This window comes from Schistocerca nitens, chromosome 3 (assembly GCF_023898315.1).
Source record: "Schistocerca nitens isolate TAMUIC-IGC-003100 chromosome 3, iqSchNite1.1, whole genome shotgun sequence".
NCBI classification, from domain to species: Eukaryota; Metazoa; Arthropoda; class Insecta; order Orthoptera; family Acrididae; genus Schistocerca; species Schistocerca nitens.
The window spans coordinates 273,305,878-273,333,150 of NC_064616.1; the positions used below are offsets into that span (position 1 = coordinate 273,305,878).

At 38.2% G+C, this 27,273-nt stretch overlaps 1 protein-coding gene across 1 annotated transcript; it reads left to right on the top strand.

The window, feature by feature from the left end:
• On the top strand, positions 1-27,051 carry LOC126248239 (endoplasmin-like). The gene is made up of 15 exons (XM_049949079.1): positions 1-164; positions 532-615; positions 876-1,036; positions 1,127-1,243; positions 3,078-3,279; positions 3,367-3,496; positions 6,462-6,573; positions 9,513-9,709; positions 10,269-10,458; positions 13,824-13,967; positions 14,051-14,314; positions 14,554-14,799; positions 14,906-15,176; positions 18,356-18,456; positions 26,685-27,051. The coding sequence occupies exons 1-15, from the start codon at positions 119-121 to the stop codon at positions 26,793-26,795; spliced, it is 2,376 nt and encodes a 791-aa protein (XP_049805036.1). The 5' UTR covers positions 1-118; the 3' UTR covers positions 26,796-27,051.
• The last annotated feature ends 222 nt before the right edge of the window (positions 27,052-27,273 follow it).

Here is a 27,273-nt window from a genome sequence, read left to right on the forward strand (position 1 = left end):
GCTGTGCTAAGTTGGAGCTTGAAGTTGGTGTGAGACGGCGTCGGATGGACATTTAGCAGGAGTAAATTGCAGTAACTTGGTTGCTTGATGGTAAAACGGGCTTGATTTTGTAGCCAGCATGAAGTACTTCTTGCTGTGTGTGTTAGGTGTTCTGATATTTTCAGGTATGCATTTCGTGTTCTTGGAAGAAAATTGAAATCTATTTTGCCGGTTCCGTTTGCATGTTTTTTGAGTGTCTGGAATTATTTGCAAATTATATGCCGGTATTTACCTGTTTCGTTTAGTACAAAACTCTGTTTCCATGCACGGATTTTTCCATTATGTATTCCTTAAGCGAACTGCCAAAGTTGTGCATCAGAAGTTTTGTGTACTGTGTATAGAATTGGGTTTAGGGATTTTTAAACGACACAATACACACGGAAAAAAATTCCCAATCCCGACATGTGCAACTACTTACATAGTTTGATTTACTAGCGATGAATTTTGCTTTGTTTTGTTAATTTAGAAGCTAAAAATTTGTCTCTCCCGCAGGCACATGTTACGCTGAAAGTGAAGATAGTGAAGGGACGACAGTTGAGGCTGACCTAGGCTCCAGTAGAGAAGCTTCAAGAACAGGTATGTGAAGTATTCGCTTACTCATATAGCAGAATACAGAGTCCACCTCGTACTAATCGGTCGGCCAAGTAATTTATCTAGTGTTCATCTAACATGTCCCTCGTGGTCTACTTTGTAAATTAAAATGTATGCAGAAGTACTGTTCATTAGTGTAGAGCACAGAAATGAGACTGATGCTATACATGGCAACAGCCACCCCCTCCCCCCTGTATTTAAACTACGTTTTCTTGAAAATAATTGTGGACGTTCTTCACTTTCAGATGATGAGGTTGTGCAGAGGGAAGAAGAAGCAATAAAGCTTGATGGGCTAAATGTAGCTCAGTTGAAGGAACTAAGGGAAAAAGCAGAGAAATTTACTTTCCAAGCTGAGGTCAATCGAATGATGAAATTGATTATAAACTCACTGTATCGTAACAAAGAGGTGAGAGAAGACACTTTGGTTTCATATAAACAACTTTGTATATTAGTTAGGTCTGTAATAGCTGACAATAACAGAACTTCTTTTGTATAGATTTTCCTGAGAGAACTGATATCCAATGCTTCTGATGCGCTGGATAAAATTAGGTTACTATCACTGACTGATCCTAATGCACTGAGTGCAACGAGTGACCTAGACATCAGAATTAAGGTAAGATTATTGCATTAAGTTTTTGTCATTTGGTGCTCAGGAAGTAGCTGGTCATTGTCCAAATTTAAGTTTTTGATAATTTGCAATGGTATGGGAAGAGTGATAAAATTTGTATTTCTACAGTCAGTTTTAATTGGCCAGTGAGATTATAGGAGGCAGTCAACTTGCTTCGTAATAATGAACATCTTTCATCTACCAAGCAGGCTAAAATATCCAACTGTATTCAAAATTTGGAGCTTTCAATCTGTGCTGAAATAAATTATCTACCTTCTTCCCCATCTTGCTGTAACCAGCACATTGCTATCCTGTCAGCAGTTATGGGAAAGGTTCCTGGTCTGCATTTAAATCTAGCAATTTGACAAATGTGCGGAATGTGTGTTTGGTAAAGATTTCCGTAAGGTGTGTGTGTAAACTGGTTGCTATTCCAGCCAGCCCTCCATCCCCTCATTCTGCTGTTGCATGTACACACATTCACACTTCATTTCCTTCAAGATACAGTATGAATGACGTGTGTGTTTCATGGTGCAACAATGGCAGTGTTAGTGAGGTTGTGTGGATATGTTGAGGGTGTGTTAGCAGCTAATTGTAACAAACTGCAATGGGGGTAGTTTAAGGTACTGTTCATAAACCTGTATAACTATGAATGTTCTCTACAGAATATTGAGAATGGCTTTAATTTAGTCTGAAGAACATCAAATGGGTCGACAGAAGCGTCTGATCCCACGCGTCTGCTTTGACCCGTGACGTAAGGGTGTTGTCGTGCGCGACGTCATGACGGCGCGGAGTTTGGTTTGAGTGTGGCTGTCTCCAGTTCTGTTTTGTCTTACTTTATTTACTTTTCTGATATGTTCGTTCTATCTCGTGAGATTTATTTATTTATTTTAATTTAAAAACACTTATTACTTATTTTAATTATCTGTTTCCTCCAATTTCTGTTTTAGTTTATTATATTTATCTTTCTGATCAGTTCGTTCTATCCCGTGAGATTTTTTTTTTAAAAAGACAAAAAACACTAATCAGCTACTGAAGCATCTTTATCTTCTATGGGTTGCGGGGGTTACGACCCCTGGGGAGGTGGGTGGGTATTCATGCATGGCTGTCTTCACTTACACGTTGTAGCTACGCAAGGCGTCTAAATTTGTTTATATTTAGTTTGCCCCCCCCACCCAAAACACCCCATTTCCCGCGCTTGTCCCGTTAGTGTCATTAGGCTTCTTGTGGAAAGTGTGTGTGTTTGTTTTTGTTTCCGCCATATTTGTGACGTCATGGGTCAAAGCAGACGGGCGGGATCGAACGCTTCCGTATTTCCCATCAAATTTTTAGTTTAGATGTGCAGAATCACTTGGACATCTCATTGGCTATACAAAATTATCATCCCATTAGGTGTCCAAAATGTTGTCAACCAATAGTGTTGGGGGAATAGAACTCTCTCACTGGCCCTATTTTAGCTCTTAAGCTTGAGTGTGTTTAATTGAATTTTGTGCCCTTACATTCAAAGAAAAAGCTAAGATTTGCAAGTTTGTGTGCTTCAAAATGTTAGCATATAGCTGTTCCTAACCTTTAAAAGTTACAACTTTCACAGAATGGTCTATATTAGTGAGGTGAATTTTGTTTCAAGTTAACAAATGCAAGATTAATATTGGAACTCAATTTCTAATGGAAATATCAAGCTATCAAAATTAGTTAAGAGTTTCTGCCATTATGGCTTTGCTGTCATGTGAAGTAAGCAGCATTTGTGCTGTCAGGTGTCTTAAGATTAGTTTGTTGATGTCCTATGTTTCTTTGGTGTTAGTATTATCTAAATTGTTCTAATGGGTGGCTCTCAAATTTTCAGGCTGACAAGGAGAACCATATACTTCATATCACTGATACAGGGATTGGGATGACAAAGAATGACCTTGTCAATAATCTTGGAACAATTGCAAAATCTGGAACTGCAGATTTCCTCAGCAAAATGCAGGATGCTACTACCAGTGTCCAGGATCTTAATGACATGATTGGCCAGTTTGGTGTTGGATTCTACTCTTCATTCTTGGGTATATTGCTGTCCATTACTGTTATAGCCTGCTTTCGGTACCCTGGACAGAGTTTAGTGCTAATTAAATGTTGTTCCATATTTTCAGTTGCTGATAGAGTTGTTGTGACAACCAAGCACAATGACGACAAGCAGTACATTTGGGAGTCTGATGCTGGGAGCTTCAGTATAGTCGAAGATCCCCGTGGAGACACACTAAAGAGAGGAACTCAAGTCAGGTGTGTGGTGGTGGTGGTGGTGGTGGTGGTGGTGGTGGTGGTGGTGGTGGTGGTGGTTTGGAAAGATATCATTAGAGAAGTATATTGACTTGCAAGAAATGGTGCTCAGAAAATCGTTTCTATTGACTGATTATGCACTCCCCATAAATGGGTCGGATAATAGTTAATGTACTTTCAAGTATTTAGGGCTGATGGCTATATGCACAAGTTGGGTAAAAATATGGAAACACCACAATAAATGGAAGTTTTGACATAAAAGCAGTTGCTAGCCAAGCCTGCAGGTTGCACTGTTGTATTTGACCACAAATGGCACATGTGAAATGTCAAGACATTCAAAGTGTCAGTTGTCAGAACAGCATTTTGTGTTTGAGTCTGTTATGTTAGAGCTAAATGTATTTAGCTGTGGGCATATTGTTGGTGCTTGTATTGTGGGTGTTCTTGTAACCATGGTAGCCATAATGTTCAGTGTTGCAAGAGGCACCATATTGAAAATTTATTACCTACAGGAAAAGAGGAAGAACAGTCATCCACCAACTCACAATTTGGACAAATGTGTTGAGTGATCATGACAGGCAGTCATTAAAGAGGTCTGTGATGAAAAACAAGGGGACTGCTGAATAGAATGTTGCATTCATGAATCCTGTTGGAAGCAGAACATGAAGGAAGCCGAATAAGCTGGGAATTGCAGGGCGAGCTAAGAGAGAAACATGGTACTGAAGCCATAAAACCTGCACTATGGAGCAATAGAAGGGTTATTTCGTCAGATGCTTATTGTTTCATCATTCCCAACTTCTGGCAGAGTTTGTTTCAGGAGTGAAACATGATGGGGTTAAATGATATGGGCAACCATATCATTGTATTCCATGGGCTCTATTGTTATCCTGGCAGGTCGCATTACTCCCAAGAATTGTGACCATTTTGTGTGGTTTTAGGTCCATCTGATGGTACAGTGCTTGTTTCCCAGTGGTTGTGGTGTGTTTAAAGATGACACAGCCACTGTTCAGATTTCATCACCCAGGACTGGTTTTAAGAGTATAACGATGAAGTATCGCATCTCTCCTATCCACAAGTTTCTTGATTTCAATATTATTTAGCCTCTGGTGGTCCATTTTGGAGAGAATGGTGCAAGATTCCCACCCATTTCAATCATTGTTACCTGAATCTGCCACTATTTTGCAGGAAGAATGGTATAAGATGCCCTTGAAAACTATCTGTGCATTCAGAGAGGACTGGAAACTGTTTTGAATGCCAGTGATTTACCTGCACTGCATTAGACATGGTAATGTGTTGTGATCTTGGTGTTCCTTTTTTTCTGCCCCCTATACATTTTTACAGCTGTAACAAAAATCTAGAATTGGCTGTAGTTAGCATATCTTGATGTTAACTATATTAATTCAAGGAAAGTGTAAAGGAAGCTATTTACATTCACATCTACATCTTCACTCCACTAGCCACCTTAGTGTGTTGTGGAGAGAGCTTCTGATATCACTTCCCTCCTTTTCCTGTTCCATTCACAAATGGCACAGAATGTCAGTAAAGTTCCATACGAGCTCTCTAATTTCCTTGTCACCACCATTTCGTGTAACATGTAGGAGGAAGTGTAATACATTGCCCAGCTCTTCCTTGAACATAGTGTTGCTAGCTTGGTTACAAATATGCTGAAAAGGTGGAGATTTAAAATTTTCAGTGTTTGGTGAGCTGTTTGCAGCCACAAAAGTGAAACGGAAAATAATGCTATGACTGAGCTAAAATCTATTTGTAGGGTAAAATGTTTTTGTTTGTATCATCCATTGGCTTCTGCTGCCAGTCATACTCACTGAATGCCAAGGTCTCCAGGTATTTGACACCATCCGACTGAGTTTTGGTTAACCAAGGGGTACCATACCTTGTAGCTTACCATCTAGCACTGCCATCCATCCATTCAATTCTTTTGCTTTTTGTTACAGTGGCTACATGCAGTTCATTAAACAGTGTGGATTTTTTTAAAATTAAATTTACGGCACAGGTCAGAAGATTTGTCTGAATACCTTGCTTTCAAAGCTTATAATTGCTCCATCTTTGTGCTCAGCTACAAATTCTAACACTGGTCACACAGTTGTCTTATGCACAAGAAGTTTTGTTGTCAGATTAGTATACGGCACATCACAAGATGATTGAAGGAGCATATAACAGCCCCATACATTCATATTGTGAGGATAGTACTAGTTCATAGAAGTTGGAGTTAATCAAGAGGTGTATAGGTGGCCGTTCCTCCTCTGCTTTCAATGAAAGTCTGATGAGAGGGGTGAGGAGGAGGAGAATATACTAAATTCTCCTCATTTTTACCAGTTGTTTGACACAATGTATTTATTCATACTGGTTTCTTCCTTAAAGATGGCAAACATTTGTTGTTTACTAGAGGAAGTAACAAAGTGGTTGGTGAATGGGATTCTTTTTCGGGGAGAATGAGCTTCAAATTACTGTCAACTTTATCCAGTTTAGATTATTTGCTTTCTCATAGGCTGTGGTTAAATTTTTATAATGGATGCTTCCACAGGCAACTGCAGCTTACTGGCTGGAACTGTGTATTTACAGTAGCGTGTGACAAATGGTGTAATGCAGGATGAAAGTACCTCATAATTTTTCGCATGTATCATAAACTGCAGTGGTGTGCAACTCCTAACATTTGATTATTGACAATTTTAACTTGAGGAAAGTTCTAAGGCAGTATCTGCTTTGTCTATTACAATGAATTCTGGAGACAGGTCACCTTGATGATACCTTATTATAATTGAACACTTTCTATTATGAGCACACACATTCAGTAGAACAGTATGTTAACAGCATTATGAGTAGACACTGAATCAGTTTGCAATTAATGCTGTGACACTGTAAGATGTGCCTGCAAATTGCATTACATAAAATCTTACCACAAGGTACTACAGGGAACCGTTAGTGTATAAATAATTCTTCTGGTCTGTTACAGCCTTCATTTGAAAGAGGAAGCCTTCGATTTCGTGGAACAGGATACAATTAAAAACCTTGTGAAGAAATATTCTCAGTTCATTAACTTCCCCATCTATCTTTGGACAAGCAAAGTAAGTGTACAGAAACATTGAATTATGTGAATTTCAGTTTAACTTGAATGAAATTGCAGTGAAGGATATTTTACAAATCTGGAATGGCTCATAAATTTTATTGAATATATTATATTCGTAATGAAGTTCAATTTTTTTCTCTCACCCTCTGTCATATGTTCTTTCATGTACGTGATGCACGGTTAATAAATACAAAATAGTGTTACCACTGTTAGGCTTGTTGCATAAGTTTGACTTGCTTCCTATAGAGCACTGTTCTGTAACTGTTCAAACATTTTAGAATCAACATTGGCAAAATGTACAGTTTCAGAACAGTAGTAATTTTGCTAAACTACTACTAACAGGATGGGTTTGCTGTGAAATTGGAAGTTACATGAATCAGCCCTTTCAATCACACGCCACAACATGCAAGCTAGTTTCTAGATCTCGCCAAGAGATGTCCAGAGTTGTGCAAAAAACACATTTTAATCACAGAACTGCCCTGCTGTTTCAAGTAGCAAGTTGTACTGAGCTTAAAAATGACGGACAGTGTACTACTGTTCCTTTGTTCCATTCTAAATCCATGCTTTTGTGTGGTCTTAGTATTTTGAATACTGGCACCTTTCTCACAAAATGTGCTTGCTTATTCTTAATAGTAAGCTAGTAGCTTTCAGTTTCTGAATTATTGGAGAAACTGTCTGGGCATTCTGATTGATGATACTTTCATGTTTAAAAATCATTAATGAATAATTGAGTGGCATTTAGTATCATATTAATCTGTATTCTATGTCTCATTGTTAGTCTGAATCAAACGTATGTAATGCATATTTTGACTTTTGGTTAAGATGTTTCTGGATATAGTAATATTTCTTATATCTGTGATCTCTTTTGGAGATGGCCGAAGAACAGACAGAATTTTGCTCTTGCAGCCACAGTGAATCAAGATACAAAAGAGAGACTTTACCTGCCAGTGGGTATTGACTTGTGTTAATGGCACAAGTTGAAAATTTGTGCAGAAATGGGCTGTGAACTCGGGTCCCCTGCTTTGAATCCCAATCCAGCACAATTTTTGAACTTGACACATTGATATAAATCGATGTATGCTGGCAGCTAATACCTTCAGTTTCTTTGTGTCAATATTTCACACAGTTGCATGCTTGCTAAGCACCCATTGTCAGTGTTTCTAATAAAATATGTCAATGTTTGGGTAATTTCAGCTTTAACCAGCATTATTACTTTTTGTAGTGTTACTGTTTTCACCCCTGCCCCTTTGTATATGGTTTTGTTCAGAAACACGAAGTTTGCACGTATCAGTACCAAGGCAGTCTTCACTAAAGATAAGCAACATTGGACATTTTCCATTGAGAAGTGGTGCTAATTATTTGTTGTACCAGAAACATGGTCCTTGACTTATGTGTTGCAAATTGCCACATGAGGTGGCATACTAACTAATTTGTTTACCCATGTAAATGTTTCTCCTTTTCATTGTTCATCTTAGTGTTCTGGTATCTTTCAGCAAAAGTTTTCTAATTTGTTCATCATAGTTCAGCAGTAATTGAGAATTTACATTAATTGCGTTTAGGTAAGGGTATTCAGTCCTTTGTGCCAATTAACTGTAAAATTGAAAAAGGCTGAAAAGATACATACATGGAGGATTTAAAAGCACAATGATGGGTGGCGGAAGGGGTTGGGGAAGGGAGACACTGAAAATACAGTAGAAATTTTTAAATAGAAAATAGGTTGTGAAGTTTTGTTGACTTAATTATAATGGTGGTTTAAAACTATGGTAATTTCAGTTTTAGTACTAATTTTGTTAATTACAGGCTTTGATTTTTAACATAGTATTCTGATACGTGTAATGAGGAATGATGTGGAAATAATCCAGTGTATGTGGTTGAAGATGTGGAACAGTGTGAGTGATACTCTTCCACAGTGAACATTGTATACTGTATTTACCAGAGTATAAGAGACCCTGAATATAAGACCTACTTTTCTCTCTCTCTCTCTCTCTCTCTCTCTCTCTCTCTCTCTCTCTCTCTCCAAGAGGCTCCTTGGGAAACACACATTTTTAGCATATTCTGACTAACCAAAATTACAAATTTTCATTGACTTAAGGCATCTGCCTAAAAGGTTTGTTACATGTATTTCAAACTTTATTGTTCATACAGAGAGCAGACAGCTGTTTGTGAGGTGTTAATGTATCAGGAGCATAATGTTGGAGAACTTTGAAGTTAAGAGTTTATTTTGAAAAACTAGACAGTGGAGTGTTGTAGCAGATCTATTTTACTTTTAATTGATTAGATTTTAAGGGTTGAACATAAATGAATTATTTTTTCATTAATTTAAATAAATGTGGTATGTGGTACCAAAATGTGAGGGATGAGTATATTTTCATTTTAAATATAAAACTGAAAAGCACATTGCATAAAAACAATGAACATAGGGTACTTCAAAAATAAGCAGTCAAACTATACAAAAATTAGCCAAATTTGGCCATTCAATAAAACGATATCTTCATGTCCGCGTAAATTACCAAAAGGTGCTTTTTTACATGAGTAGTGCACAGTGTAATGGCAGATTACATGTACCTTCCATTGTTTCTCAGAGGTCTAAATGTTGCTGTTCATGTAGTTATTTTCATTTCTTACAAAATTTGATGAAACTGTTATTGTAAGTGTTTGAAGACTGTTTTCATAAGGTAGACATGCAGTTCAGGGCAATGTGTTTTTCCAGGTATCATTGCTGTTCATTTTTACCTTTCGGTACTACATGAATGTCATTAGCTCCACGTCGTACTGCAGGTTTAGCCCTGTTCCATGCTGTACAGGTTTTTGTTGCAGATATTTGGTTGTCTTCTGTTAGATCAATACTAAACATTCATAAAGTTTATAGGGAAAACACTTGCCCGATTGATTCGCTTTATGGTGTATAGAATATTTTACTTAAGTTTATATTTTCAGACAATCAAAGTTGAAGAACCAGTTGAACCAGATGAGGCAGAAAAAGAAGAAAAGAAGGAAAATGAAGTGGAAGAAGACGATGATGATACTGAAGTAGAAGAAGAAAAGTCTGAAGAAAAACCAAAGACAAAGAAAGTTGATAAAACTGTTTGGGACTGGGAAATTTTAAATGATAATAAGCCTATCTGGACTCGAAAGTATGTACTTAAAAAGTTATTATTTAGCCTACTAGTGTAAAATGGAAACGCTCGGCCTCTTAGGCTGTTCTCAATTTGTACAAAATCACTGTCATGTTATGAAATATTGTAAGTGCAAAAGTCGCCTTCAGCCCATGGCTGATTAGTGATGCTTCTATAATTTTTGTTTCATTGGAGGTAATAATTTGTTGTTGTTCATTTGCTACAGTTACTACCTTTAACTGTGGCAGTATCTACTTAACACAATATTAGGACTCTCCCTGAAAACACCTGTTTTTATTTCCAATTACAAAAATGGGTTTGGCCAGGGAGAAAAGAAACAATCAACTTCATGAATATGTCTAAGGTGTACATTAGCCTTGGATTCATATGTTGACACAGTGTTGCAGTGTAACAGTGTTTCTTTAAATTGGAAAAATCTTGAACAATGTTTAATGCTACACATTTTTTCTCTTGGCTGTTAAGTGTAAAGAGCAAATCCTGTGTTAATTTTTAACTGCTGTTCTAATGAAGCCCATGAAACAATACTTAATGATGCTTAAATTGTTTAAAATTGCAGGCCAGCTGATGTACCGGATGATGAATACAATGAATTTTACAAGTCCCTCACTAAGGATACGAAGAATCCATTAACAAAAATCCATTTCATTGCAGAAGGTGAAGTTACTTTCAAATCGTTATTGTTTGTACCCCAGACACAACCTGGAGAAAGTTTCAATAGATACGGCACAAAGACCGACAATATCAAGGTTGGTGAATTATGTCGTATTGTAACTAACAGAGCATGCTCATGCTTATGATCCTCATTTCTGTTTATGATCTTCCTGTTTCTCTGCCATTTACTAACATAAAATTTTCAGCTGCTAATTCTTTGTCACACATCTTAGTCTGATTATCTGCTGTAAGTTTTTAAATTCAGTTTCATAGTTATAACAGTGCTACAGAAATACTGTTGCCTGTTGCTCAAAATGATTAATAACAAAGCAGCTTTGATGTCATTTTCTGTTCACACTACTGTACTCCTTGCCAGAAATTTTGTATGTAGTTTTTAAAGAATTGGTTTCAAATCAATATGGCAGATATTGTGCTTCTCAACATGTGAGCAAAGAACAGTAATAGCTAGGGACTGGAAAATGTAGTATCTACTTTTGATGAAATTTGCAGCTAACATTTTTATGATTGGATGCACGAATTTAAAACCTGGTCACACTATGTGTGAAGACAAAGCTTTAGTGCTGTACTTTGAAATGGACTGTGTGGTTTTTTAACTGGTCAACTTTTGACTGGATTATTTGCTTTCATCTGAAGTTAAATAGTCTCTGAAAGCCTTTTTTTCTTTTGACTGCATTCAAGCTTTCAACAAATGATTGTTCTGTTGAAGCAGGAGCATTTTTCCCACCAGTGAACTTGAATGCTTCTCAGATTTAAGGATTAACATTTTCCTGTGCAAAGTAAAATCTGTAGAATATTGATGCTTCCTGGACATTCATAGCTGTGCTACCCATACTTCACATTGCTACAGATAGAACAGATAAGGTGCTTCATATAGAATTAAAACAGAAAACTCCATTCACATGTTAGTGGAGAAATTGTCACATTCTAAAAATGCCAACAAGTTTTGTTTTCCTGTGACTACAGTGTACATTGCAAACACTATATATTGGCAGAAAGGTGTAAATGTAAATGGAGAACAAAAAAAATGTGGGGAAACAACCACACCTCCCCCTTTGACAGGGCAGCATCCTGTACTTAAGTTCTGCAAAAGCAGAACTGATACAGGGAATGCTGATCTCTTTTGGTGTTGTGAGGGTTGTGATCAAAATCTGTGACAGACTAGTCTTTTCACATATTTCAAACTAAGAAGAGACAATGAGCTAGAGAATGGCTACTAGACGTTTGCTTGCCGAGTTTGGCAGTGTATTGTAACTAATGTAGTTAGACTGACCTCTAGCAGTATTTGGTGCAGCCACAGTTAAAAACTCCCACCACCCAAAACTTGCCCCTTAAAATTTCCTAATTATATCAGGTTTTGAACTTGCACTAGCAGACAAGTGTTTCTTTGTTGTAAGATGCTAGGTCCCATGACTGAATACTATAGTGCGGGACACAGCATGTATCTTATACAGACCACTCTGATGTCCACAATTAGCTTGGAAATAGAGAATAGTGCCTGGTTGTGTTGTTGCATTCATGCACTTTTTATTTTAGACACTTCTGTTGCCCACATTAAAATAAAACTTTGGCTGTCTTTGGTAAAAAAAAATATGGATACAATACATTATGAGGTAGCATCTATTAGATAATTTTGCCTTTTTACATTTTGTCAGGATTCACATTTATAAAAAAATATGAATTTTTTTCAGTCCTTAGTACTAACATAATCTCAATGAACAAATACTGTGACTGCTGATTCCATATTCTGTTAGCTATAGTGACGGAGACATAATGCTCTGAAAGTATACACCAGTGACTTCATTTTTTGCAATGTGTTGAGTAGAGATGTTTAAGGAGTGAAATAGTAAATTAATGCAGTTGTTTGGATCTTGCCAAAGTTCAGCAGTAACATGCTTAAAACAGCTGTTTTATCTGATGATGATAGGGGGGGGGGGGAGGAGGCTGGGGTTTTTGGGAAAACACACAAAAGCACTGTAGGTGTGAAAAGGCATAACATTGAAGGGGATGCAGAACCCACATTCTTTTGTTAAGTGTTTATTGTGGTCCAAAGATAGTATCTAATTTCCATATTGCTGTTTAAATCATTTCATTCAGCAACAGATTTCCAGTGTTTTGATTACCCATTAAAGTTTACAAATATTAGTGGTACAGTTTTATACAGCAGATAAATTGTCATAGGTTTATCAGGAATTGTCATTGAATGTCTCTTCGGTGGAAATTGCACAGATCAGTTCTTTGATGCAAGTAACCATCTCAACTGTGTTTATTTTTAGGTTAAAATAAACAGCTGATATTGCAATATTTATTTAACACAAAACTGGTAAATAGAGTATTGCAATCTAGACTGATTTTTAACCTAAAAATAGCAGGAGATTTCTGCAATCCAGACAATGTTTAGCTTTGTGTGCTCATTCTCTCTTCCCCATCTCCTTCCACTGTTTCATACCTTGCATTTACTAACACCATTTATACTGGTCCTCCCCAACTGCTTTTTTCCCCACCCCTACTCCCCATCATCTTACGTTCACACATTTATTCATTGCTTAGGTGCAACTCTTCACTTACTTTGTGATATAGAAGAGTGCAAAATTCTATCTTTGTTCATTGTAGGCATATTAAAAAGGTTAGATATTTGCTGCTTGCCACCCATCCCGTATTTCCCCCTACACTTCTGTTAATAGCTTTGTATTTGATACCTAGTTACCCTGCTGAGTGCCTAAGACAAAGATTCTTTCCCTTATCAGAAGGTACACTAGCAATGAAGCATCATATCAGTTCATTACATCCTTCATTTGGTATTAGGTAACAGTTTACATGTACTCAGTACAAAGATCACTGTTGAAGATCTTAGGAAACCTTTGTGTCTATCTGTTTGGTAGAGTTCGTGATGCCTCATATTCATAAACAAATTTCTCACATATTATTTGATGTATTGCTCTTCTTTAGACTAAAGTAGAAATTCAGAATGTACTTAATCATATTCTTAGATCTTAATAAGTGCTTTGTAATCTCAGTATTTCAGTGCTACTTGTTTCGTGCTTCATGTGTTGGATAACATCCATTATGCCTCCAAAATTTCTCCTAATTATTAAAATGGTGCATATGAAGTATTTCACAACCAAACGTTCAGTTTACTTTTTTGTGGTAACCTAACTTACCTGCATACTGTTATCACTTATTCATACATATTTTGCTTGAAACCTAATTGAAATGTTGCCCTTGGATGGCATTTTTTTCTTTTCATTTTGGCTTTCTCCTTTCTCCATCTGTCCCTGTACTGCAAAGCACTGTGAAGTGTGGGACAGAGATTATGATATAAAATTATCCCAAAAATGTGCCATCCTGTTTTAATACAAATCATAATTTATAGGTAAGCAAAAACTTGTTTTTATTCCATACAATTAAGCCAATATATTAACAGTACTCCTTAATTTTTCAGCTGTACGTGAGACGTGTTTTTATCACCGATGAGTTCAATGATATGATGCCAAATTACTTGAACTTCGTTCAGGGTGTAGTAGACTCTGATGATTTGCCACTTAATGTCTCTAGAGAAACACTTCAGCAACATAAACTTATCAAAGTAAGTCTAGAGTACGTCAAATACTAGTTACTCCACATAGATTTGTACATTGAAATTTATCTCTAACTCTTCCTTCCCTGTAGGTAATCAAGAAGAAACTGGTTCGCAAGGCTTTGGATATGTTTAAGAAAATTGAAAAGAAAGATTATGAGAAATTCTGGAAGGAGTACTCCACAAATATTAAACTGGGTGTCATAGAAGATCCTTCCAACCGTACAAGGCTGGCAAAGCTGCTTATGTTCCATTCATCGCATGGACCTGAAATGACCTCTTTGTCTGACTATGTGAGCCGAATGAAGGAGAAGCAAGAACAGATTTTCTACATTGCTGGAGCCAATCGTAAAGAGGTAAACTAGTACTAACCAGCACTGATAGTTATGAGGGAAAGCAGTACCAACCTCATTGTTGCTGAGACTTCAAATCTCAGTACAATTCCTTCTCCTTATGATGATCTTGTCTTGCCATGTTGTCATAGCATGAATTAGTGGGTTACCTTTGGTTGTCTAAAGATTGATCACCACTATCATTGTTGCTGCAACAGCAGAATTCTTCTGTTACTAATTATAATGTATGCATTATTTTGCAGGTTGAAGATTCTCCATTTGTTGAACGTTTATTAAAGAAGGGGTATGAGGTTCTATATTTGACAGAAGCTGTGGATGAATACTGTATATCTGCACTGCCTGAATTTGATGGGAAGAAGTTCCAAAATGTGGCCAAGGAAGGTTTTTCTCTTTCAGGAGATTCAAAATCCAAGGAGAAACTTGAAAATATAAAAAAGCAATATGAGCCTCTCCTAAATTGGCTCAATGATAAAGTGCTTAAAGATCAGGTAATTTTCTCTATTTAGTATTGCAGAGCTCTTCATTTCTAGTACAGTGCACAAGCTTTAGTCTTTACTTTAGTCTTGAGATAACAACAACTTGGTTAATTTACAGATCTCGAAGGCTACTATCTCGGAGAGATTGTCTGGATCACCTTGTGCTTTGGTTGCGGGTATGTTTGGATGGACTGGAAATATGGAACGCTTGGCTATTTCTAATGCTCATCAAAAGTCTGATGATCCACAGAGAAGCTACTATCTTAACCAGAAGAAAACTTTGGAAATCAATCCACGCCATCCTTTGATCAAGGAACTTCTGAGGAGAGTTGAAGAGGATCCTAGTGACCCCACAGCCAAAGATATGGCTTTGATGATGTTCCGTACAGGTAAGAGTAGTTTAAATGCTTATAGGTGCTCTGTTTGTTAGGGTCATTTCCTTTCTTCAATTTTATTGGACTATGAGTAGATTTGACACTGTTGTACATGTTTTTCCTGCCACAGGCTTTGCAAAGTCATCTGTAAGTAGTAGTGTACATACAAAATATTGGTGCTATAGAGGCTAATGGAACTGTCTTCTGTCTTCTTCCAAATGAATATGAATCGTGTTTGGGGGAGGGGGGAGGAGGAGGAGGAGGAGGAGGATGAGGAGGAGGAGAAGAGTGAGAGGAATCTGGTGGTATCATTAAAGATGGATTTAATAGCAATAAAAGGGGCTTGCATTGCTGTAGAATAGGCTATGGTTTGACATAGGAATCTATGGATACAAACTAGTTGCTGATAGTAAGACTGAATGCTGTAAATAGCATGATCTGTGGGGGATGATTATCTTCAGAGCAGGTGGGTACTGAAACTGACATGTAAACTAGCAAAATAAGTGCAGAGCTCTCTGTCTGGTTGCCGATTGGATATCTTAGCATGAAAAGTATGTGGTAAAAAATAGAGATTGCAACTAGTTTCATACTTAGATGTTTTGTGTGGCAGTGTTCCCAGTGCTTGACATGAGGTGTGAATGGAAGGAAAGAGGGTCTATCAGCTGCTGGGTTTACACAGTCAGTGAAAGAGCAGTGGCCAGACAACATGTTTCAAAGGAATATTGTCATTCTCTTTCATCAGTATATCATTACCTCCAAAACCGTAGCTCGTTTGGCAGACATAGGAAAATATTTTGATAACAAAGGTCATTATTTTAAGCTGTACTGTTAGGTCCCAACCTAACCACAGTCTAGTGATTTGTTTAATATTTTGAAGCTATGTGGCAACAAATAGTATTAATGTAACTTTTGAGAGTGAAACTGTCTTAATCATAACCTCGGCCATGGACTAAGCTACAGATAAGTGTCGCCACAACCAGATGTTTTAGATTGCACATTCATCTTTTAACCAAACTATCACATTCAAAGTTAACAGCATAATTTCACTCATTTGGTTGTCATGTAAAACAAGTTATTTATTACAATGTGAAAGCATTTTACTTTAAAGTTAATGTTGTGGGCATAAATTGTCCATACCTTCATAATTTGTGCTACATTGTATCGGTGAAACTCCCAATACAACCGTGCCCTAAATTTCTAACTACTATTGATTGACCATGAATGTTATCAACAAAGTTAAAATTGGGAACACAAACTAAAAGTGTAATTAATCTAGGTGTACTTTGCAGGAGGGGCATATAATTTTCTGTGTATACACAATCGGTGCATGGTTTTTTCCTTGAATCTAAGGATGAAAAAACTAGTGTGCAGATTAATTGTAATAGGTTTCGTACTGCTCTCCAACAGTAGATGTTCGCAGCTCGTGGTCTAGTGGCAAGTGTTGCTGCCTGGGGATCACAGGGTCCCGGGTTAGATTCCCAGCTGGGTTGAGGATTTCCTCTGCCCAGAGACTAGGTGTTTTTATCCTCTACATCTCATCATCATTCCAGTAGTGCTGAGACTGAAAATAGAAAGATTTGGACATTGTACAGGCACTGATGACCATGCTGTTGAGTGCACCACCAGCACCACCACCACCACCACCACTCATCATTCATCATCCAACATTAGACCATGTTATAGCATAGCATTTTGGTGGCTACATTCTGTGACACATTAGCAGCATGTTAGATGTGTAGTATAAACCACCTGATAACTTGTTAATTATGGCTGAAAGTTCTCATTATCACTTGTACACAGTTAAAGAAAAACTGAACATTATTGAAGCAGAGAAAACTGAAAACGGTGCAGTGAAAAGAAAGTATGATGTGAGAGAATTGTTTGCAACTTGTGAAAAAGCAAAATGCAGCTTAAAGAAGTGAACAGTAGTCACCAGGCTTTGTGTGGCCAAAAAGCAAAGTGTGCAGATCTCAAAAGAAGGCTCTGTGATTGTGTAGATTAGAAGCAGTGATACGGATGTGTGGTGACCAGTGAAATATGCTAACTCAAAGCATTAGCTGTAACTGAAGATCTAGGTATCACTGGCTTCAAAACTAGCAGTTGCCTGTAAAAGTTTTTAATTGAAATGTATTAGGATTCCAGGCAGTTAAGAGGAAAACACAGTGAATTTTTATCACTATGTGATAAATTTGTGCTACAAACATTCCTATATACCACCACAAATTGGTTACACGGGTCAAATGCCAACCTTTTGATATGCTGCTTGACAATACCATGAACAGGAAAGGGGAATCCAGCATCTGATACAAACTGGTGACATTGAGCAGCAGAGCTGTACAGTGATGTATGTAAATGTTGATGGATGAAAGCTACAACTTTGTGACTTTTAAAAGGGAAACTAGTCTGTAAATATTGGTGAGAGTGAATCTGAAAGGGGTGGATTACAGTAACCTTTAGCAAAATCACCATAGTATGTAACTAAATTTATGTAAGCTATTGGTGCTGGACGGGTTCTACAGGCATAAGTGAGGAAGTGTGGTGAAAGTTACAAAAAGGGAAAACTGTATTGGTTATTATCCCTGGATGCCGAACATGAAAGATGACCCCTATTAAACAAGGTAAAAATGTCAACTTCAGCAGCAATAGTTTAATCTGTGAATATGACAGCCATGTATTTTTTGAATGATAAAATTGGGAAAAACTGTCTTACACTTGGGTAAGTATAACACTGAGTTTTGAAATATATTCCAGAATTGTAGTGTCGTTAATTATAGCATAATGTCCTTAATTCTAAACTTCTGGGGCTGTGACATATTACTTAATATGTAGTCAAAGATAGTGCTATTTTGTGATTGGAGAATGTTCTTGAGGGAGAAAAGTGGGAGGTATTTGCTGTTCGCAAAAAAGTTGTGTACGTATGTACACATTAATGAAACCCTTCAAAAATTTCCTTGTTTGTATTGAAAATCTGGGTCTGTATGGAGCAAAATTTTGTTGCAGAACATTAGTCTCTGTATTTCAATATTTAATAATTAAATATAGATTATATTCATAAAGCAGGGCAACTGGAAGACTTCATATTTTGGAGTTATTTCCATCTGAATGATACAAAGAACTGTTTTTGTATACTTAGGAGAGGGGAGATAGTTATTTCATGGTTATGACTGCTTTCTAATAAACACATTTTCTTGCAGCAACCTTGAGATCGGGATACATGTTGAGAGATACAACTGATTTTGCTGAGAGCATTGAAGTCATGATGAGGAAGACACTTGGTGTTCCTGAGTCTGAAGAGGTAAGATTCTTGTGGAACAGTGGCACATTGTGCAGGATGTTTGTCCTATTAGTAATTACTTCAGCATCATAGCTGCACAGTGCAGTACTGCAGCCAAGCAGAGTGTGCGTGCTTGACAATAAGGACAGCAAGGTGTCGAGTGAGTGAGTGAGTCGGATGGCTTCATGGCTTGACACAACAGTTTTGTTCGGTACAACTGACTGTTCAAAAATTCATTGTTGTTCCAAGCACCCTATTTGTTTTGTAGGGTTATAATATACATTTTGCAATTAATGTTAGCCTGTGAAGGCTTTTTGAGATTTTTCAAAGTATTTGACATTTGGTTATTCAGTTTGTTCAACCTTTACATGATGAAACCTCATTAGTCTTAAGCTAAGGAATAAAATTTTATTTGCTTTTTCCATGCATCTGTCTCCTATCTTCTGCCAGTTGAAGATAGTAACATCATTCAGTGCCTTATCCCAGCAGTTGGGGGGGATTTGCCTTGTGGTCCATCTTCCTCTGAGACTCCACTGCACTATTGCCCCTTTGTCCATTTTCCCTCTTTTTTGGTGTGTGTGTGTGTGTGTGTGTGTGTGTGTGTGTGTGTGGGTCTTAGTGAGACCCAGGAATTTCCTTTTTGTACCTGTGAGCTGTTCGTATTTATTTATTGAAAATAATGCGTTTAAAAGCAGTTTAACACTCATAAGTTAGTACCAGAACAACATTGTGTTCAAAACTACCTTTTAAGTTCATAGGTGTATTAGATTAAGGTTGTGTTTCTTTCATAAGCTTCTCAACTGAGCTTGATTTGGTGGAAAATGAGATTGTGAGTTTCTTTGGATATCAGTTAACTGCCCCAGGTTAACACTTCTTTGGCAGTTGTTAAATATTTCTTAGATTTACACTTGTGCACAAGTGTTTTGGACAGAGATCTTAAGGCCCACACTTTAGAACAGTCTGAAGTCTTTCATATAATATTGCAGTTTATGTGTAGGTTGGCTAGGACTACTGTATTAGGAGCAAATCTAAGAGTTAAGACTTTTCCCATTTACTATAATTCAAGCAAAGTTTTCATCAATGTTACATAGTATGTTTATATACCTTGTTTCCACTCATTGTTTGATCAGTAACCTAACTGCAGTATGGCTGACAGAATCAAAACCCTTTCAAAAATCTAGAAGTGTTTCATATTTATTGGCTCAACTAATTAAGTCAGTGTTAGGATGTATGGTAAATTTTTGTGAAGTAACCACTGTGGAAGCCAGCTTGTTCTGTAGATAGCAAGCAGTAAAGTGATTGGGCAATAATTCTTCAAATCATGGGTACTTCCTATTAGTGTAGAGCTATGTTTGCTTTGTTCCATTAGGTTGGGATGCTGGCTTTTATCATACAAACACAAAGATTTTAGCCAGATTTTTGTTTCTTCAGTAATAATTTTGGGTACTTAATTTTGCCAGATCGTCTTGACTCACTGCTTTGTGATTCTGCATTACTTTTATAGTTTTTATTATTTCTTTTGCAAGGAGTTCTGGGACTGCCATCTTCATTTCCTTAAGTCATTCTCACGCTTAATGAGATGTTAAGTGGCCTTCATTGCTGTCAGTTGCTGTTACTTCTTTTGTCAATCATAAACTTTCTTAAATTTTCTTTACTTTCCTAGTTCTAATTTTGTTTCATTGTCTCTTTTTATATCTACTTCCTTTCTTATACACTTAAATCACTGAGTATTGTCTTGTCCATAATTGTTACCCCAATCTCATCTGAAGAGCCCTCTGTAATTATCACTTTCATGGTCCAGTCACATTAGTGTGCAATAACCACTCGGACAGCAGGTGGCAGCACTAGCAGTGGAGGGTATATAGTGTGTTGAAGGAACATGGAAAACAGTGCAGGCGTTGCATGCAGACTGATTTACTGGACACCCAAAAGGATATGATCATTGGCTTTCAGGCCAAGGATGGAAGCATTTCCAAAATGGCTAAGTTTCTAAACTGTTAACGTGACACAGTGGTTGAAGTATGTCTGTGGCAAAAAAGTGCTATCCGAAACTGGTTGCATCACGGGCCATAAGTGACTGTTGAAAGATGGCTGTGGAGATGGGTAGGGGTGAATAGATGAGCAACTGTTAAGCAACTGACTGCCCAGATGAAGCAAGGGGCTACCAGTTGTCCCTCTAAATGGCTGTTCAGTGAAAGTTTCATTGTATGGGCCTCTGTAGCAGGTGCCTGGTTCAAAGGCCCATGCTGACGGCTTTTCATTGGTGGTGGAGACTCTGATGTGCATGCCAACACCTCAACTGAATTCCCCTGAGTGACAACAGATGGCCTTTTCAGATGAATCGTGGTTTATGCCCCATCAGACAAATGGTCATTGTCATGTATGGCCTTGCAACAATCGTCGGAAGGATCCAGGCCAGACGAGGGAGGGATATGGTCTCAGGAATGGTTTCATGGTATTCCCTGGGTGACCTTTCGTTCTGGAGGGTACAGTGAATAAACACAAGTATGCATCTATCCTTGTGAGATCATGTCCACTCCTACATGCAGCTTAGGGAGACATTGTCCACTCCTACATGCAGCTTAGGGAGACATTGTCCACTCCTACATGCAGCTTAGGGAGACATTGTCCACTCCTACATGCAGCTTAGGGAGACATTGTCCACTCCTACATGCAGCTTAGGGAGACATTGTCCACTCCTGTTTTTCCTTGGCACAATGGCATATACCAGGAGTACAACACTACATGACACATAGCTTGCAGAGTAAGTACATTGTTCAAAGAGCACCAGGATGAGTTCACTGGACTCCCCTAGCTACAAAACTCCCCAGATTTAAACCCAGTTGCGAATCTGTGAGTCACTCAATAGGGCTGTTAACACCATGGGTCTTAAATGGGGAAACCTAGCACAACTGGCTGTAGTGTTTGAGGTGGCATGGCTCCAAATGCCTGTCACTACGTTACAGAACCTCATTGATGCTTCCTGCATGTCTCAGTGGTCTGCAATGCAAAAGGTGGTTATTTGGCCTTTTGACAGTGGTCACCTTAAAATGACTGGACTGTATAGTAATTTTTTCACTTATATTGGTTCCCTTCCATGTTGAATGTTTGTCTGCTTCACTCTTGCCATTCTGCGGGCAGTACCAGTATTAAATTGGTTTAAAACTAAAACACCTCTAATTATTTTATTTGGTTTGTAATAATAATCTTTCAAAATATCGTGACTTTGGCAACTCTATGTCCATTTTTTATTGTGGTGGTTCTTACAAAAACATGTCCCTGGCAAATTTTCTTCAGCTGACTTAACAAGCTTTCAGCTTTCTCACTTCAGTCATTGATTCTGTGGCTACTAACAGAAGCATGTTTTTTGATACCAACTTTGGCATTTGTCTCAAATTAACAATTTCAGGTGAAAATCATCTTTTATCCCATACATATTGTATCTCTTCATAACATTCTTCTCATTGTCACAATGGCTTGGAGTAAGTTAACATAGTTACATTAATTGTAAGTTGTATCTTTTTTGTTTTTACAAAGTTCTGTGCTATATTTTTGTTTCTTCTGTTCCTGATACATTATCAGTTGTTCTTATTTATTAGAAACCACACACTGTTCTTCCCTCTGGCTCTCTTGAATGGTAAAGAATAGTTCTTCAGTTTAGTGTTACACATTATTCTTCTTTTGTTTACTTCACTCAGACCAATAATGGATGACTTCATACTTGGGAATTATCAAGTGTCTAGTTGGGTCATGTAGTAATTACTCCACAAACCTCTAGTCTGCAGTGTGCATGCTGTTGCTGTAGGGTGCGGACATCTCTATGGGAATGCTTTTCTTTCCTGGCCTCAGTGCAGGGTTTTACACCAGCCTCAGTTATAGGCTGCTATCTTCATTAATTAGACCCAGAGTCCAGTAGCATCTTTAATCACACAATCTCATTGTCTAAGTATTTTGGTGTTGTCGTAAGTAGTATGGCCAGTATCTTGCTATGGTCCACCACGGCTGATTTGGTGGCCTTACGTGATTCAGTGTGGTATCTATGTTCGTGGTACCTCTTACCTACTGTATGCAGAGTTTCCCCAATGCATGCTATGCTGCAGTGGCAAGAGATGTGGTAGACTCGTGCTTTGAGAAGGTGCTTCACTGAGCCTGTAGGATATGTTTTAGGGAGTAGGCAAAATGGACATACAACATTGTCACTCAAACATTCTTCAGATATTTGTTGAAATATTGCCAATAAATGGGATGCATGCTAGTGTTCGTGCTCTTCTTTTTCATCTTGGTGTTGTCTGTGTATAGCCTGTCTAAATGCATGCCTTACCTGCTTGCTGTTGCACCCATTTCTCCGGAATAACACCCGTGAAAAAGTGTGCTTAAAACGTGGTCTCGCTGGGAGTTGACTACTGGAGGCATTCAGATACAGATCAGTGTGCACTTTTTGTGTACATACTGTATGCTAGCTTGCCGTCTGGTTTCCATTTCACTAAGATGCTAAGAAATGAGAGGATGCTATCCTGTCCTACCTCTGTGGTAAACTGTATGTTGTGGTGTAGTGGATTCAGGTGACTAAATAATTCATTGAAGCTATCTTGTCCATGTGACTAGACAAATGTCAGCCACTTAATAAATAAAAAGTTTGATGTTGGGGTTATTCCTGGGTCATATCCGCAAAATCCTCCATGAACAAATGTGCCACAACCAGCAGTAAGAAGTCCCATGGTGACGCCATCCATCTGTTCGCAATAATTTCCATCAAATTAGCAGTATATCTAAGTGAGCACAAACTCTAGTACATTGGGTGTGAAAACTGTTAAGTTCCTTAAACCTCGACCTATTGCACTGCTATGAGCACACGGTCTACCAAAGGTCCACAAAGAAGGTATTAGACTGTGCCCCATAGTTAACAATGTAGTTCCAGCAACATACAAACATGACTGCCTTCATGAGTCAATCTGTGGGGGCAAAAGCGAACATCACATCCGCATTTACATTAATTTTGTACAACATCTTAAAGAAATTAAGACTTGGTTGATAGTGATATGTTAATCAGTTAGTGTATTGTTCCTCTTCATGAGGGTACTGCTGAAGGACTAAATGGAACTGAAAAGCAGGAAATTAGACACCATCCTGATGAGTTTGTCCTCCCTTCAATGTTCTTCCTGTGTGATGGAAATTAAGAACATACAGTTGCCATTGGATGTCCCATTGCTGGCTGTGGCGAATTTATGCATGAAGGATTTTTGAGGAGAGGGCTGTGGAACAAGCCCAACAAAATCAGACTTCTTTATTGTGAAGTGGCTGACACAACTGACATGACCACCTGGATGGGGCAGCTTAAGTGGATTTGTCACCATAATTTGCTGCACCCAAACCACCAGTTTACCATGGAGGTGGAACAGGATGGTGCCCTTCCATTCTTTGAAGTCCTAGTGAAATGGAAACCAGATGGCAAACTGGGCTGCAGTGTGTACAGAAAACCCACACCCCCTGATCTGTATCTTCATACATCCAGTAGTCTCAAAACCCAGTGTGAACATGTTCATGCACACCTGTTCACAGGGCACAAGCCATCCGATCCATCTGCGACCAGGATGCCCTTCCAGGTAAGGTGAAGCACCTTGAGGCAACATTCTGGAGAAATGGGCACAGCAGTAAGCAGATATGATTTGTGTTAAGACAGGCTGTTCCCAAACAACAGAAAGATAAGGAAAAAAGCACAAATGTCTAGCATGAATCCCATTTGTTGGCAATATTTAGACAGAAATCTGCAGGATCTTGGAGCGACAGTGTTAAATGTGTTTTTCGTTCACCCTCTAAAACATCGACCCTACTAGACTCACTGAAGGATGATTAGGCCTTTGCAAACCCCGAATCTACCAAATCTCTTACCAGTGCAGCATAGTATACATTGGGGAAATGTGTGGTAAAAGAGAGGGCCACAAACATAAACACAACACTGAATCACACCAAATCAGCTGTGGCTGACCCTAATATAAAAACTGGCCATACTGTGGACTAAAGTAAAATTAGACAATCTTCCTCCTTGGATTGGGTAATTAGAGGCCATTGGATTCAGGGTCCAAGTTAGTTTAATTAATAAAGGTAACAGTACAGTAGAGTCAGGCATGGAACCCTGCACTGAGGATAGAAAACGAAAAATGTTCCTGTATAGTGATATTCACACCACATGGCGATAGTGTGGTCACTGGAGACTAGTTAAGAACCAGGCACTGCCACCATCCTCCTTGACAGCTGCGCAGATGGCAATAGGGGTGGAGTGGCAGATGGGGTGGAGCAGCAGTCACAGGGGACCATGTGAAGATGGCAAGAAGTCTGTCCGCTGAAATCTTGTTGAGTAATTACATAACCCGGCTAGAAGACAGTGGTCACTAACATTCCTTAGGCTCTGTTTTGCTAACATAGTTGTAGTCAGTTGTGAAATTTAATAGTGCGTAGTACCCATAAATCATTTGACTGTAGCAGTTTGCAGTTGTGTTTGATGTTATCTGAGAAACAAGTAGAGTTAACTACAGTACAATATGCATTGCATATATGGTGAAGACATGGTCATTGCAGTGATTTTTGTAATTTGTTTGTGGAACATTTTCCAAACATCCAACCTTCATCTCCACAAGGCATTTACAAATTAAATTTAAAATTTGAAAAGACTGGGTTGGTAGTAGAGGGGTCCTTGTTCAGGTGGGCCAAAGTGTTGTTAAAGAAGAAATTCTTAATGTTGTTCAGCAGTATTTTGTGCACTCACAAACTAAATTCCAAAGGAAGTGTCAGAAGAGTAGAGAATAGCAAGAACAAGCATGTGGGTGATAGGAAATTGATTCCATATAGGCTTAGTTTACTTGAAGGCCTAGATGCAGATCATATGTATGGGAGTAAGAAATTCATAAATTGGACACAATATGACAAGAAACTGATTTAAGTTTTACAAAAGCATTCTTTGGAGTGATGATAGGATGTCAAAGATGGCAGAATGAACACACAGCTTTGTCTATGATTTTAAGAATCCTCATGTGGCAATGGAGATGAGTTACTCTCATGGTGGGAGTGTGTGGGCAGGGATTTTCAGTGGTGGGCTAATTGGGCCATATTATTTTAGCAGTGCTGTCAGTTCTGTAAATTATATGCACTTTAAAAGTGTATGTAGAACTGGAAAATTGTTGTATCATCTGCAACTGGTTAAATAAAAATTAATATGGCTACCAGAGTTAGTGTGAGATACTTTCTCAATGAACACTTTGGATTGGCAGATGGGGTATTGTTGAATTGCCCCCATGATCTCCAGATACCACACCCACAGATTTTTAAGTCTGAGGTATACTAAAAAGAGCATTGATGTTGAGCATTCAAAGGAGCAAAGTGAACTAGAATTTGGACACCTGCAATCAGGAAGATGACAGTTTGTAAATCCCTCGTGTCCTCTCCAAAACAAAAGTGCACCGCCACCTCCCCCCTACACACACACACACACACACACACACACACATTCCACGTGGGAAAAAATATATCTAAAAACAAAGATGATGTGACTTACCAAACGAAAGCGCTGGCACGTTGATAGACACACAAACATACACACAAAATTCAAGCTTTCGCAACAAACTGTTGCCTCATCAGGAAAGAGGGAAGGAGAGGGAAAGACGAAAGGATGTGGGTTTTAAGGGAGAGGGTAAGGAGTCATTCCAATCCCAGGAGCGGAAAGACTTACCTTAGGGGGAAAAAAGGACGGGTATACACTTGCACACTAACACATATCCATCCACACATATACAGACACAAGCAGACATATTGGTCTTTAAATATGTCTGCTTGTGTCTGTATATGTGTGGATGGATATGTGTGTGTGTGTGCGCGAGTGTATACCCGTCCTTTTTTTTCCCCCCCCTAAGGTAAGTCTTTCCGCTCCTGGGATTGGAATGACTCCTTACCCTCTCCCTTAAAACCCACATCCTTTCGTCTTTCCCTCTCCTTCCCTCTTTCCTGATGAGGCAACAGTTTGTTGCGAAAGTTTGAATTTTGTGTGTATGTTTGTGTTTGTTTGTGTGTCTATCGACCTGCCAGTGCTTTCGTTTGGTAAGTCACATCATCTTTGTTTTTAGATATATTTTTCCCACGTGGAATGTGTGTGTGTGTGTGTGTGTGTGTGTGTGTGTGTGTGTGTGTGCGTGCAGAGAGATGTACATCAATTCTTTTTATTGATTTTATAGTGAAGATGCATATGTTCTTTATTGCAGATTGAAGAGGAGGATGAAGTAGAGGAAGATGATGAACCAAAGAAGTCAGATGACAGTGAACAAGAAGTTGAAGACAAGGATGGTGAAAGTGAAGATCATGATGAGTTGTAAATTTATAGTGGAGGGGCAGTAAAGACTGTGTGTTCTGTGGGGATGAAATTTGACATTTGTGTAATATTATCTGTCTGGTAAAATGCAAATTGGGCAGATGTGTTAAAGTATTTGTCTTTCTAGGAAAAGACAGGTGTGTGTGTGTGTGTGTGTGTGTGTGTGTGTGCGTGTGGTTATGTTGTAGGTGCCAGTCTGTACAAGACTTAATTATTTATACTTTATTATACATTCTGTTTAATAAAATGTGTTAATAGGAGTGTGTGATTTATATTTTCTTCTTTTTCACCTCTGAAGTGAAGAATTAAATTTCACAATTTGACAACCTGATTTGTATAAAAACACTGTTCTGACAGATAGTACTGTGAAGGTAGTCATACAGCTCAGGCAAATGGCAAAACTAATGAAATACAATAAGAAACATCTGTTTTTAGTATTTGGTATTTTTAGGGAATCATGAGGGCATTAAAAATAGAGCATA

What these genes read in the sequence shown, in the direction of transcription:
- LOC126248239 (XM_049949079.1), top strand. Translation starts at nt 119, where the DNA reads ATGAAGTACTTCTTGCTGTGTGTGTTAGGTGTTCTGATATTTTCAG. An exon ending in TAGAGAAGCTTCAAGAACAG is followed by an intron (nt 616 to 875) that starts GTATGTGAAGTA and finishes CTTCACTTTCAG; the next exon opens with ATGATGAGGTTGTGCAGAGG. An exon ending in ATTCTACTCTTCATTCTTGG is followed by an intron (nt 3,280 to 3,366) that starts GTATATTGCTGT and finishes CCATATTTTCAG; the next exon opens with TTGCTGATAGAGTTGTTGTG.